Genomic DNA, 14,347 nt, shown 5'->3' with positions numbered 1-14,347 from the left:
CATCAGAGCACAGAAGAGGGCATCAGAATGCCAGGGACTGGAGTTACGGGTGGTTGTGAGCTGCCTGAAATCACGTCTTATGGACTCTGTAAGAGCAGCCTGTGCTCACGAGCACCGAGCCGTCTCTCCAGCCCCACACTTGTAGACTTTAGACACCACATAGAGGCAGATGATTCTTTTGTTTGAAACTCTGAAAGGAGTCTGAACATTTCTCTTTGTGTATGTGGTGTGTGTGCGTGCATGTATGGGTTCACACAGTGTGCACATGGATGGGTGCAGGTGCATGAGCAGTCTGTGCACACATGTTGACATGTTTGTCGTTTTCTCTTGGAAGGACAAAATTTAAACATCTTAAAAACTACGATTTCTAAAGCAGAACCCATCAAAAGCGCAGCTGTGTTCAGACCTGTGTTCAGGCCCAGAAGCTTAGATGACTTGAAGGGCCTTTTCTCCTATTGCTGACTTACGAAATTGAAATCCTAGCAACAAAGTTTCCAAAGACTGAGCAGATCCTGAAAGGCCAGCACACACCATGAGCAGCCTCAGGAGAAACCTTCCAGGTTGTTTTGAGTTTCTATTAGCAAGACCACAGATGAACAGGAAGCCAGGGACTCAAGACAAAAACCTGCCCTTCCATAATCTGTAGTAAGGACCCAGCACAGTAACAAAGCTGCCTCAAATAGCATCATGAGACAGATGTGACAGGAATCTCAAACACTTCTGGGTACTTCTATAATTTCAGGGAATAAACATCCCTTCAAATAAAATGTGTCCACATCCTCATCTCTCTCCGTTCACTGTAAAGCAGACACACTCCAGTCACTATACTTCTTGGCCAGGAGGCAGTCCCGATTCCAGCACAGCCTTCCCTAGAAACCAAGACACTTACAACACAGGCCATTCCAGACTGGCTATTACAGAGCTTGAGGTATGTAATTCCTGCCCACTACTGATCAGTTTGTTCTGAGCTATCCCGTCACCTCTTGAAGGGGTCCCCTTGTGTTTAGTCTACAAACACAGACCACCGGAAATGAACAGTGCAAGATCCTACGTGCAAATGTTTGCAAACAAATTTTTTTTTCTTTTTTTTAGCAATACACATTTTACAAATTCAAGTGAAATCCAGGTACAGACTAGGTCAGTTGCTGTCAGGCAGCCTCTCCTATACCCAACAGGAAAGTGGTCAGTTCCTGAAACTGGAGGGAGAGTAAGGCACCGATGACTGAGAAAGTTCATTTCTGCAATCTGGGGTGAAGCCTGAGAGGGACATGCCGAGGTGCTTGTGCAAGACAGGGCTACACCAGCCTGGTAGGTTCTCCTAGGCAAAAGCTCTTCATGTAGACAGCACACGCCTGGACATAGGTAAGGATGGACCCTTGCCCACAAGTACGACAATACTTTCCCAGGAACTCTGCAATTAATGTGATGAGAGGACATTCCCAGGGCCGTGTGGCACAGGCAGCAGTTGACTTCCATGCTAGAGAGAACCTCTACTGTTCTTTCTACCCATTGGCTTCTGCTTCACAGGATCACTGGGGGAATTGCAAAGTCTGGCCCATTCCAGATGCCCATATGTATAGCCCAACCTTCTGCTTTAATAATGCCAGAGCATTATATACTAGGAGCATCGACCTGTCCAATAGGATGGGGAAGGCCCAGAGATGAGGATCCAGGTGACTCAGGCAAGGCTGGAAGTCAAGAGAACAGTGGCACGAGGAGCTGGTCACAGACACCAGAGTGGGGAGCCGTACAGGTGTTTCTCGAGGCATGAGGACTTGGCTTATGCCCTGAAGAAAAGGCAGTGTTGCCCAAAGCAAGAGCCCCTTGGTGATCCTTGGAAGGAGAAGGGGTTCATCCTGGCTACAAAGCAGGGATGCTGTCCCTGGAGGTGGAGGCTCAGCTGAGGGACGCACAGTTCAGCTCTGAGTCGTCCTGGCTGCCGCTTGCCACGTCTTCGTCTTCTAGTTCCAGTTCATCAGGGCTATCGGGTATGCTGGGCTCACTGGAGCACTGCCGATGCGGTGGCGGGAAGCTGGGTGGCAGGAGCAGGTGCTTGTCCTCGTTGCCAGCCTCCTCCCCCAACCCTGAGTGCATCATGGTGGCCATAGCCAACAGCTGGATATCCGAGTGGGCATTAGCCACCGTGTGCCGACGAACACTGCCACACTTCTCCAGGTAAGCCTCCCCTTCCTGTTCTGTGAGGGGGGTCAAGACCATCTCGTTCAGTGGCCGGCCAACCGTGGTCATGAGAGAGGCATAGTTCAGGACAGTCACCTTGGGCCGGACCCTGGAATGCCTCCTGGCTGCAAGAGAAAAAGCAGCAATGGCTGTGATTGGGGAATGGTAAGAGGTGGTGACCAGAAGCTTCTCTTCAGATTGAGGAAGTGGGAACAGCTTGAGGTGGGCCCCCACTGAATGCAGTGGACAACAGGGCCATCTATATGTCATGCAACTTTACTTGCTTGCACCAGACCCTGAATGCGGTCATCCAGAACCCTGTAGTAAATGCTCACCTAAAACGTCCCCCTGGATGGAGCAAGCATGCAATGACCTAACCCGCCCTACCTTTCCTGCTGCTGCTGCCCGAGGCTCACTAAATTGGCCTTTAATTCTCTTTCAACCATCTCTGAAGATATACACATTAGCCAGGGCTTTGGAACCCTGCTCAGGTGTGTCTGCATTGTCAGGAGGGCTGGGGGGTGGGGGGTGCCTCAGTCAGGAGAGTCGTTGCCTTGCAAGCCTGAGGACCTTCATCTGGTCACAAGACCAAGCAAAAAGGCCAGATGCAGTGGCATGAGCTGGGGAGGTAAAGACAGGTAGACCTTTGGTACTAGGCAAGCCAGCCTAGCCTATGTGCCAAGTTCCAGGCCAGTGAAAAGGCCCTTCCTTAAAAATCAAACAAACACACCCAATCAAAAAAACCCAACCAACTAAAGAAACAAACAAAAAAAAACCAGGAACCGGAGAGATCTTTTAGAGGATAAAGGTGTGAGGACCAGAGTTCAGATCCCCAGAACCTATGCACATGCCAGGTGGGTATGGTGGCTTCCCTGCGACTCCAGCACTCAGAAGGCAGAAACGGGGGATCCCTGGAGCAAGTTACCTACCTAGCTAGACTAACATGTATCAGTGAGTTCTGGGATCAATGGAGAGATCGTGAGTCCATGAATAAAGTGAAGAGCACTCAGGAAGACTCCCAATGTCAGCCTTGGGTCTACAACTGCTGCTTTTTAAGAACTGTGCTCCAGAAACCGCTGAAGCTTCATAGGCAGAAGGCTTTGTGGTATTAAAGTAGCTGTTATACCAGCTACTCAGGAGGCTGGGACAGGAAGATCTCAAGTTAAAAGCCTGCCTGTGATACAAAGCAAATTCAAGGCTAGTCTGAGCAAGTGAGATTCAGTTTCAAAACAAAGAGTACAGAGAGGGCCAGTGGCATAGTTCAACAGTAGAGCATTTATCCAGAATGTGTGATGACCTAGGTTCAAATCTCAAGATCACAAAAATTAAAAATGGTTAGCATGCATTCTGGACTCCAACTAGAGGCTGAACCTAAATCATAGCATAGACACTGAGAAAAACTCAGTGTCAGTGAAGTAGGAATTTCCCCAAGGTCACATAGCTTGAAAACAATCAGGGTGAGGATCTCTTTCACTCCAGACTTTGCTTTTCCTAACTGCCCATACCCCAAACAAACAAACAAACCAAAAAACAACAACAACAAAAAACCCTACAAAGAACCTTATGGAAAGGACAAGCCCTCAGCGCAGTTTCTTTCCCCTACTCCCTCCCAGCAGAAGGCCAGAGATGGTGTTCAAGCCCCAAGCAGCTCCCAGAAGGCAGGTAACTAACACCAGACCACACAACTGAGCCCTGGCCCTTGTAGTCACCAAGACCCCCACTCTTTCCACGTTGCCTCCTCGCTCACCCTGCAGTGACTTGCAGGAGAGGCCTACTTCCTTCTACTTTGTGGGAGAATGTTGGGGTCCCCAACTTGCTTCTGGCAGAGCCAAGGCCACATGAACCTCATGTTTTGTCAAGTTTCCTGGCAGCCAGTGCTTCCTTGATGAGCTGATCCTCGGATAAGCCAACTGAATGGTGACTTCGTCAAGTCAACCACACCGGGCTCTTTGGGAAGCCCGCAAACCAAAGCCGGGACCTGGACTGACAGGCAGCTCCCTGCCTGTCATTTGCTTGGTCTCATTTTCTTCTACCTCTCTTTTTTGCACCAGGGATAGCAGGACCATGCCACCTGGGGAAAGAGAATGGAGTCTCCCATTGAGGAACTCACTGAGATTGTCTTCCTAGGAACAAAGGCCTGAGACCTACTTTCCTTGCAATGTCTGCCACCTCATGGAGGGTTCACTCTCAAACCACCTCCCCTTCCTCCTTTATTTTCAGGAGGTTGTGCCAGCAGAGCCTTTATTCCTTCCTCACAGGCCCCCAACCGAGCCAGGCATTCATCCCTGTGGAAGGCAGCAATGGCAGTTTCTTCAAAGTCTCAAAGAGGTGAAGCCTGGGCGAGGCTGTCTTTTGTTGGGGTTTGGCTCCTCAAAAGGCCTTTGATCTAGGCTCCCAGAATGCCCTTGCCTACCAAAGCTGTCGTTGACTGCTGCTCTAGTCCAGAGCCTGAAAGGCCCAGGCAGCCTTTGTCATGTAGAGAAGGTTCTATAGAAGGCTCCAAGGAGACAAAGGAGAGAGGTGGAGGGAAGACAGCCCTTTTGTGGGAGGAGGAATCCAGCCTCCTAAATATCTGCTGCAGCAGAGGGGCCCTGAGAGCCTCAGGAAATCCCAAGCAGCTCAGGAATTTGGGCAACTTGAAAGGTAGCACGTGGGCCTGGCCTCCACAAAGTTCTGGGGGTTTTGTTGTTGTTATAATAAAGAAAAAAAAAGTGAGGCTTTGGAGGGGAGGACTTACACATACACACACACAAACACACACACACACACACACACACACACGTTCCATTTGTGGTCGTGGATAGGATCATTTATCTGTTGTTCTAAAACAAGACTCCAGGTCCTGGCCCCAGGCCAGGTCCAACAAGACACTGCTCAGCACCTTTGGAGTCAAGGATACAGGGTTGAGTCTCCTCCACCTTTCTGGCCTCTAAAACCTGGGCATTTCTCAGACACCCTGGGAGTACCAATAGCACCACCATCCTCAGGCCATGCACACCTGCCAAAAGCCTGGACAGTGTTCAGCATGGCCATCCGCTGAGCAGCTTTTTAGATGACATCCCAGCTGCCTTGACAGTCTTGTGCTGCTCTGGTCCCAGGAGCCACAACACAGCCCTGCCTCAGATTGAATGATCTCTCGTGACTCCAATGTGGATCTCTTCCACCGCTAAAGAAGGTGGCCTTTGCATCTTCCTCCAAGAAGAATGCTGTTTTTATGTCAACTTATGGTACAGTAAAAGACAAAACCCTACAACTCCAGACAAATCTACAAAAGCAAAGGGAAGACCTCGAGGCCTCTAATTCTTGGGCCCCCATATGGAAGTGTATTCTGCCTTCCCTCACCCCTCTTTTGCTTATCTTTCTACTTTTGCTTTTCATACCCTGCTTGATTAACTTTTTCTCTACATTCCTCCAACAACAAACGCAAAAATTCTCTAACCATACCATTAACTATTTACTCTCGCAAGATTATCAACCTCTGCCCACAGAACCAGATGACAATGACCTTCCAGTCAACCCTGATGGTGGGAAACAGCCGTACCCCGAGAATAGCAATGCCCCTAATCAGCAGTAAGTAGCTTGAAGAGCACAAGTAGCGCCTATGCCCTCCCCACCATCACCCTTTCTAGCTCCTCACTTTTTAATTAAATGAAGAATGCTGGGATACCAGGCATCTCTACACCAACCCCCAGGGGACTCAACAAGCGGGACGTCATCAGGTATCTGTGAGGCCGCCTCCAGAATCGGTGGTGACACGACAACCTGCACACAACCTGTTCCTTCTGAGCATGTGCTCGGTCATATAAAAGGACTTGCCCTTCATTATTCCCTCCCTCTTCCTCTCTACTCCCTCTCTCTCTTCTTCCCCCTCCCACCCCCCCCGCCCCGTCCTCACCCAGAATCAGTCTCTGTGACTCACCCCCTTCCCTCAATAAAACCTCCCACATGGAGCCTGTCACATGGCATGATTTTTGAACCCACCATATAACTCTGCCCACTATTCTAACAAGTGAGACTTTTAATTTTTTATCACTGTCCGTTCAAAAAAAAAATTATGTGTATATGTGTGTGTCCATGTGTGGGTATGTGCACCAAAGTGCACCTACTCAAAGAGATCAGAGGTTTGTAATCTCCCTGGAGCTGGAGCTACAGGAGATTGTGGTGGGCTCTAGAAACTAAACTTGGGTCTTCTGAAAGCAGTATATGTTTTTAACCTTTGAGCCATTATCTCCAACACCTCAATTACTGTCTTAACACCCCGTGTCCCAGACTGAGAAAATGCTACTTTAACCATCAATAGAGGTCTTGATCCCCAAAGGGTAAGGAAAGTCACCTCAGCTTTTAACATGCAGAGGTCTGGGATGAAATGTCTGACCTGGGACACCCCTTAGACTAAGGAATAGAAGAGCAGGAAGACCTATGTGACTATTTCTTAATGAACTCATGTCCTCAGGGCTGACACTGTGGGGCTGAGGGATATGGACTGTCGAAGGCTTTTCGCTTTGGGATCCTAAGTCAAAGAGCCCAGCGAATTTAGCCCTTGTAAGGCAGGAATGGCCACCCTACTCCATTGTCTGCCCAGCACACTGCCTACAATTTGGCCCGTGTCCAGTGCTGTTTCTTGCCACGGGTAACTCTGTACCTCTGAAGCCCCTTCAGTTTCTTGAGGGCTCCATCCTCTGGTGTTCCCACAACCCTCTAAGTCCTCCCAATGGTCCTTCCAGACTGGACAGTCTCCCTCCCTCCCTCTTGTTTACTCAGTCAACTCCTGGTCATCCTACACTTCCCAAAACATACCTCTCTTCCTCCAGGATCCTTCCCCCGCGTCCTGTGTGGCTTCCCCCCTCAGAGCATCTATGTAATTTCACCCCTCCCTGGACTGTGGGCAGGGGTATTCACTCACAGCTGAAGCAGCACACAAGGTTCCTGGCAGAGTCTGAAAGCACATCTGCTGAGATTACTATTAAATGAAATAATAGTAATTTAAAAATTGCTCAAAAGAGAAAAATGGCCACCCTTCTGTCCCTTTCAAGACAATGTTTCAAAAACGACGACTGGGCTGGCAGAATGGCTCAGCAGGTAAAGGTGCCTGTCACCAAGCCTGACTACTTGAGTCTGAACCCCAGAACCCACATGAAGGAAGGAGAATATGGCCTCCCACAAGCTGTTCTCTGACTGCCATAGTTGGGTTGTGGCATGAATGAACATGTGTGTGCATGCATATGCACATGCACATGAAGAAATAAAATTTAATTTAAATAAAAAACACACCATCCTTTATACAAGAATAAAGTCTCAGGCCTCCTTATCTGACAAAAACGCGTATCGTTTTTATTTGGGCTGGAGATGGAGGTTACGCCTCTTAAAGTTCTCAAATGTACTCTGACTGGGTTTCTTTGTGTAGCCTCGGCTGTCCTAGAACTCACTCTGTAGATCAGGCTGGCTTTGAACTCAGAGTTCTGCCTCCTCTGCCTCCAGAGTGCTGGGACTAAAGGCGCGCATCACCACTGCCCGGCACATGTCTCCTCTCGCTCAGGCATGGGAGACCAGGATATGCCTCGAAACATAAAGTGGGAGCTAAAGCGAAGGGTTAGCAATTAAAGAGCACTGGCTGCTCTTCCACAGAACCCAAATCCAATCCCCAACAGCACAGGATGGTTCAAAACCACCTGTAACTCCAGTTCCGGGAAAAATTAATGCCTTTTTCTAGCCTCTTCGGGCACTAGACACACAAGAGCACAAATACAGGCAAAATACCCATACATAAAATAATAAACATGAAGGATCAGTGATCTAAAGACAACGAAGCACGTTCAAGCTGGTTGTGCTTGGATACATAGTAAGGCTGAGGTCAGCTTGGGCCAAGTGAGACCCTGTCTCAAAATTATTGCTCTTTATTAAAGACATTACATAAACAGGAATTCAAAGCCAACTACTTGAAAACTAAGGAATAGAAGAGCAGGAAGACCTATGTGACTATTTCTTAATGAACTCATGTCCTCAGGGCTGACACTGGATGTCTCCCCTGTACATATTTCAATACACTTGTTTGTTTTACCCGTTAATCTGTTACAGGGATCTGTTCCAACTAAGAGCTTATGGGGGTTGAAGAAAAGTTATTTTTCTTCCTCTGTGTTGGCATTAGGCCCTGAATATGGTGGAGTTCCTGGCATAACCCAGCCAACCTGCTGGCATCCTGAGATTTCCCTGGGTCCCCATCCCTGAAATGACATGAGCCTAGGTAGACTCCATGGAGACCATAGCAATATAGCACCCAGCTTAGGGCAGAGGGCAGGTGGCTATCTTTCTTCAATAGCTTTCAGATCTTATGTGAAGGGAGGAAGAGATCAGAGACTGGGGCTGTGGGCAGACGTGGGAGTCAGCTGATTGGAGCCAGCCACCTCCAATCTGTGGCTGCTTTGTGAGGCTAGTATCTCCAGAGAGACAGGACCAGGGCCAGGAAAACTGCCAGTAGAAGGCTTAGCCTTCTACACAGAGAAGCCCAGGAAGGGCAACAAGTTCTCTGGAAACTGCTCCTTGGCCCCTGGGTGTTGAAGCTCAGCTACAACTCTGTCACAGCAGGAAGAATGCCAACCGAGTCCGATCCAGACGCTGTTTCCCATTCTGCACCTTTCCGTGGGTGCCAGCTTGTGGATGCCCTGGCTCGGGGGTACAACTGCCTGCATCAGCTTAACGAGCACTTTCAAGTACCTGCTGTATTGCTGTGTGGCTGTATGTCAGGTACCAGCGCAGATGCCGAAGCCAGAAATAAGCAAGTGAGCGTCTAAAGTGATAGCTTTCAGATCTTCTGCGATGGGTGTGAGGAAGAGATCAGATTCTGTGCTTACATCTTAGGCACTAACTGAAGAATCTTTCTCACCAAGACAGTGGTTCTGTTAGGAACTATTGTACAGTGCACTGTACTATGTCATCAAATGTTTCTGCCAAAATGATCTAGACTGTGCTCTCACTGGGAGAAGGTATAGATCTGATTCACTTCTAGATTCTTTACAGAGAATGAGACAGTGCCTGGAGCTGCAGTAGCTTTACTGACACCAGGAGGTCCCAGAGGAATTTACTCCTAAACCCAGGAACCCCACCCCTTGCAATGAAAGACCTTGCAGTACCTACAGAAACAGAGTGGAAACAGCAGATGAAATATCTGACTGTGAAAGTGACACGGTGGCTTCACATGGTGAGCCACTGTCAAGGGAAAAAATATCATGGTGAAGCTTCCACTCATATGAGTGAAGCGTGTTGTACCGGATAGTTTTATGCCAACTTGACACGGGCTAAAGTCATCTGAGATGCAGGAACCTCGATTAAGAAACTATCTCCATAGGAGAGCTAACCCCACCACTCATCTGCCATGAGGTGCAGTGGGCATGGAAGTGACGTCCTTCACCCACCCCTTGTCCCTCACCACCTTTGGAAGTTGGGAAAGCTGGCTTCAAGGACATGAAAGCACAAGAATGGGCCCCGCACCTTCCCTGGGCAACATAGTGGAGCTGGCCCCAGTGGTGAAGGAACCAGCGAGCCAGCCTCAAAGGTATGAAAGCTGGAGAGCTGGCCCCGCCCCTTGCCAGCTGCAGCACCTGGGAGAGTGGGGATGGACACGGGTGAGCTGACCCCAGGAGCATGAGAGCAGGGGAGATGACCTGCTTCCTGCCGATGGCAGCATTGGGTAGTGCTGGAGGGCTCTCCCTGGTGAAGTAGATAAGGGAGAGCCAGCAGGCTGACTAGCTCAGCTACTACCCAGGCCCAGATCCAGGACTTTCATCATCTGTGAACCATATGAACAGGCTGGTCTTACTGATCCAAAGCTGCACGACCTCCATGACACAACAGGATAACCAGTAAGAGTCCCAGTGAGAATCTAATATTGATAGTGTCACAGGAGCTAGAGACCTCGAACTGGACCAATGACTCATTGCAACGAACAGTTACAAGTAAAGATGTGTGGATAGAGGGGTATACTGTGGGACATACTGTGACATACTACAGCTTCCATGATGAGATGTTTTCTATGCTTTGTTCTGTTTATTTCATTGTTTGTGTGTCTTTATTTTGGGAGGGACATTGCAAAGGCAGAGGTCAAATACAAGGGGATGGAGAGAGGAGCGGGACTGGGGTGCAGGATCTGAAGAAGAATCAATAAAAAGTTAAATATGCATATATGAAAAGAAAGAAAATGCCTCCATAAGATCTGTCTCTAGGCAAGCCTGTATAGCATTTTCTTAATTAGTGACTGGTACTCGAGGGCACAGCTCACTGTAGGTCATTTCATCCCTGGACTAATGGTCCTGGGTTCTATAAGAAAGCAGACTGAGCAAGCCATAGGGAGCAAGCCAGTAAGCAGCACCTCTCTATGGTCTCTACATCAGCTCCTGTCTCCAGGTTTCTGCCCTGCTTGAGTTCTTGCCCCCACTGCACTGATGAGGAACTGTTGTATGGAACTGTGTGTGAAATAAACCCTTTCCTCCCCAAGTTGCTTTTTGTCATGGTGTTTCATGATAGCAATAGTAAGCCTGACTAAGACAAATGTAGTAAGAAATTACAGCTTCTGGTATTAAAAAAAAAAAATTAATGTCAAGGCACACAGGAAAGATCATTGATCAAAGGCATGGATGACACAGGATTCATTCATTACAGAGTATGGGACCAGTCTCTGAGGAAGATTGGGAGAAGGGCGGGGCAGCTGCCACATGGTCTAGGAACATCTGTAACCAACAAAGATTTGCACTGGCCTTCACTGGAACAAAGTGCTGAGTAGACAACTGGTGCTTGGTACAACGTAATGGATATCATTATCCCCAGGTCTAGACTTCAGAGCTAAGTGCTTCTTACCCAGTGAGTACGTGGGGCCTGAGCAGCTGCGGTCCCTGCTGAGGCCAAGGAAGGGAGACACCACTTGCTTCACCAGCTCCTCCAACTGCAAATAGCCCTCACTTGGGCCTGTGGGCTCATGGACACTCTACAAATGAACAGCCGAGACAGAGAAAAGTCAGTGAAAAGTGTCATGGCACTTGACGTTTGTCAACGCCTGCCAATGGCCTTCCTCCATGTACAAGGCAGTGTGGCCAAAGTCAGCCTCCTTGTGGTTGGAATGAAGACAACAGGTCAGAAGCATTGGTCACTTGTTCCAAGTCAATGGATGAGAATAAGAGGCAACAGGACATGGACATGAAACAATAGGTGGGAGGGAAAGGCAAGATTTGGAGTTGGGTAGCTTTCCCAGGACATTGTAGGTAGCATAGTCCTAATTCTTCCTAAAAGTGAGGGGCGGCAAGGCTCAGCAATTATCAGAACAGTAGTAAGCTCACCCACAGCACACAGAACTTCACAAAAGCACTGCACGTGAGCCAACACAGGCCTCCCAACAATCAAAGACAGGTCCCCTTTCCAATGACCGGAAATAAAGATCAGGAGGCTTAAGGAACTAGCCTAGTATGGCACAGCCAATAAATGACAAAAACAAAAAACAACAACAACAAAACCCACCCACTCCTGGACTAGAATCCAAGGAATCTGGCTCTGGATCCATGTGCGACTGTCACTTGTTACCAAGTTAGGAAACAGAGTAAAAGCACAGAAAAATCCAGAACAGGATCCTAGAACAATTCTAGGCCTAATTTCAGCAGTCCACCATGGCAGAGTCCTCAAACTAAGCCCTGGGTAAAAGCCAACCAAAATAAATGCATGACAGCAAAAACTGGAAAGGAGCTGGTAGAAACCTGCTTTCTAGAAAGCCAGCAGGCTCCCTGTGAACTGTTTCTCGCTGGAATGGGCATGAAAGCATGCCCTCCTGTTGGGAGGTGGCTAGGACCCAGAGACAACCCGGAAAGGGACAAGGGCCTGAGTGGAAAAGAAGGGAGACTCCAGGGGTCTCTGTGCTTAACCTCAAATTCTCAGAATAGATCCCCAATGGCTTTCCTTAAAAAGCTGAAGTTCACCATGACCTCAGAGCTGTCTGTGGGGTCAAGTAGGTGGGACCAACTCCTGAAGATTAGGGATGCACAGTTGGGGTGTGGTTCCCAAAGAAACAGGCTCTTCCTAGGTCCTTTTCAGCTACACTAAATAAGATGCAGATGCCTTGGTGTTGGATGGTTTAAGGAAACAAGAAACCTGAGAAGAAGCTACAGAATGTATGCAGAGTTTGCAGTCTAGAACCAAAAATGGAAGGGAAGAGACAGATGCAGAGAAAGGTACTATCCATTGGGATGAACTTGCCTGTGGCACTGGAAACAGGCAGTTTTCTCCACAACATCTGTTCCAGCTCCACTCTCCCTGAGCTCAAGCATTAGAATACAAAGCATTGGAAAGAAAAAAGGAAATAAGCTGCTTCACTTAGGAAGACACATGAAGGCCTGTCCAAACCATTGTGGGGTGCTCAAGTGAGTAGGAAGAAAAATGTTCAGGAACCAAACCAAATCTCAGGGCAGAGCGGTCCAAGCCATAAAACCACCTTTATTAGGTCTCAAAGCTCAGGAAACATTTTTCTTCTTTTATTTCTTTCCTTGATAGTTCTCATCAGCTTCTTCTCTACCTTCCCTGCCCCTTCCCCAGAGACATGACAGGAAAAAGAACTGGCAAAGGGAAGCAGGAAAACGGATGATTAACACAGCTTGGAGCTGGGTAGCTCTCCCAGGGACATGGCCGTTGAGGACCTACTCAGTCTTCTGTCTCACTGCTACACCACTTAGCACAACACAGGCAGTGAATGACAGCTTTTCATGGCCCACTCTGAAATGAAGATGCTGAGCCCTACATTCAAAAATTATTAAGAATGTTAAGTGGAAAATGGGAGATTATCAAACTAAACACAGGACCCGCCAAGGACAATGTCACACACCTTGCCTATTGGACAGGGCCCCATCCTCGCTGAAGGTCTCCCTTCATCCTCTGGGTGGGCCACTTTGAGGAACAGAGCTTTCAACTTAGAATAGCAGGAGATGCCCTTGAATCTTCTGAGAAGGAAGGAATTGGCTCAAGGACGTTTGGAAGACTGATGGAAAAGAGAGAGCCGAAGTCTGAGAAAGACTCCTTTTCTTTGCATCAGAGTCAGGTCATTTTGGAAACATCATCCCCAGGTCTCATGTCCCTGTGGAGTGTAAGGGCCAAGGGAAGAACAATTTACAGTACATTCTCTTCAGCAGAAGTGGCCCCAGAGAGGATTCCCTGAATATTGTATTCAGCCTCCCAGGTTGATGCCCCTCATGCCCTAGAAAATAGATTTGGACTGAGGAAAGACCTACATTGATTGCTGCCATCCTCCCTGGTAGCTCTGCATCTCCCAAGGGAGACAGAGGCTCAGGAGACCTATTCTCAGGAGGCTCAGAGGGGAAAGTTGCCAAGTGCCCTGCCCATCTTAGAAGTTCTAACAGTGTTTCCAATAGCTCAGGGGAGGCAGAAAAGAAAGCTAAGGGGGCGGGGGGTAGAGAGAGCAAAATATGAGGCGTGGCTGACTGGTCCTGCGCACATAGATCAGTTGGCAGACCAGGGTTAGTCATCTATCCTCTCTGACCCTCTATCACCTCAAAGTGAGACAAACACGGTGATCCACAGCGGGGCAATTTTCCAGAGCCTCAACATAGCCAGGGAGCTTCTCTGGCTATATTTCATGCTTCTCAAGAAAGAAGCCATCATGGGACTCAGGCCAGGCACCTGGGGTTCTTACGAACTGGCTCCACCAGTTCCTGAACCATATTCAACAAATACCTACTTTATTTTTTATTTTTTATCAAGACTGTGCTGAATGCTAAGGGCACATGGAAGAAAAAGGAGCTGAAGGTTTGCTTTGACTGTTTCAGACAAGTGTGTCGAGGACAGGGAAAGTGAGCACAAAGACTCCAGCCTCACTGGGAGCAGGAAGGCCAAAGCATCAGGTAAGTCAGGTTCTAATATCTGATGGAAGGGTGGAGAGGCTGTAGGCCCAGAGACACTTGAGCAGATTTCCTCAGATCAGCCTGAAAAGAGCCGCAGGTACACAGCATGGTGGGTGAGTGGGACGGGCCAGGGCAGATGGAAGTCCTTCTGGTATATCTTCAGGAGTGTTTAGGGGTGATGGCATGTGTTCTTGGGTTCTTTCACACAGAACCCAGAACCTCAAAAGGCTTTCATGACAGAAACAGGTCCTCCTGCTCCAGCTTCAGTTGGGGAGGATCCTCAA

The 14,347-nt window shown here is 48.5% G+C and overlaps 1 protein-coding gene across 8 annotated transcripts in view; it reads right to left on the bottom strand.

Moving 5' to 3' along the window:
• Positions 1–1,048: 1,048 nt before the first annotated feature.
• Positions 1,049–14,347, bottom strand: part of Prr5l (proline rich 5 like) — a 168,043-nt gene continuing 154,744 nt past the window's right edge. For all 8 annotated transcript variants that reach the window (XM_060372213.1, XM_060372212.1, XM_060372216.1 and 5 more), the window contains 2 exons: positions 11,026–11,152; positions 1,049–2,303 (listed from right to left, as the gene is read on the bottom strand). In XM_060372213.1, the coding sequence (XP_060228196.1) occupies positions 1,897–2,303; positions 11,026–11,152 (534 nt within the window). In that variant the 3' untranslated portion in view covers positions 1,049–1,896. The remainder of the gene's footprint in view (positions 2,304–11,025; positions 11,153–14,347) is intronic.

The sequence above is a fragment of the Meriones unguiculatus genome, chromosome 18, assembly GCF_030254825.1.
Source record: "Meriones unguiculatus strain TT.TT164.6M chromosome 18, Bangor_MerUng_6.1, whole genome shotgun sequence".
Lineage (NCBI taxonomy): Eukaryota > Metazoa > Chordata > Mammalia > Rodentia > Muridae > Meriones > Meriones unguiculatus.
Note: the sequence above shows the minus strand (reverse complement) of the source record. Positions and strands in the feature narration are given on the sequence as shown.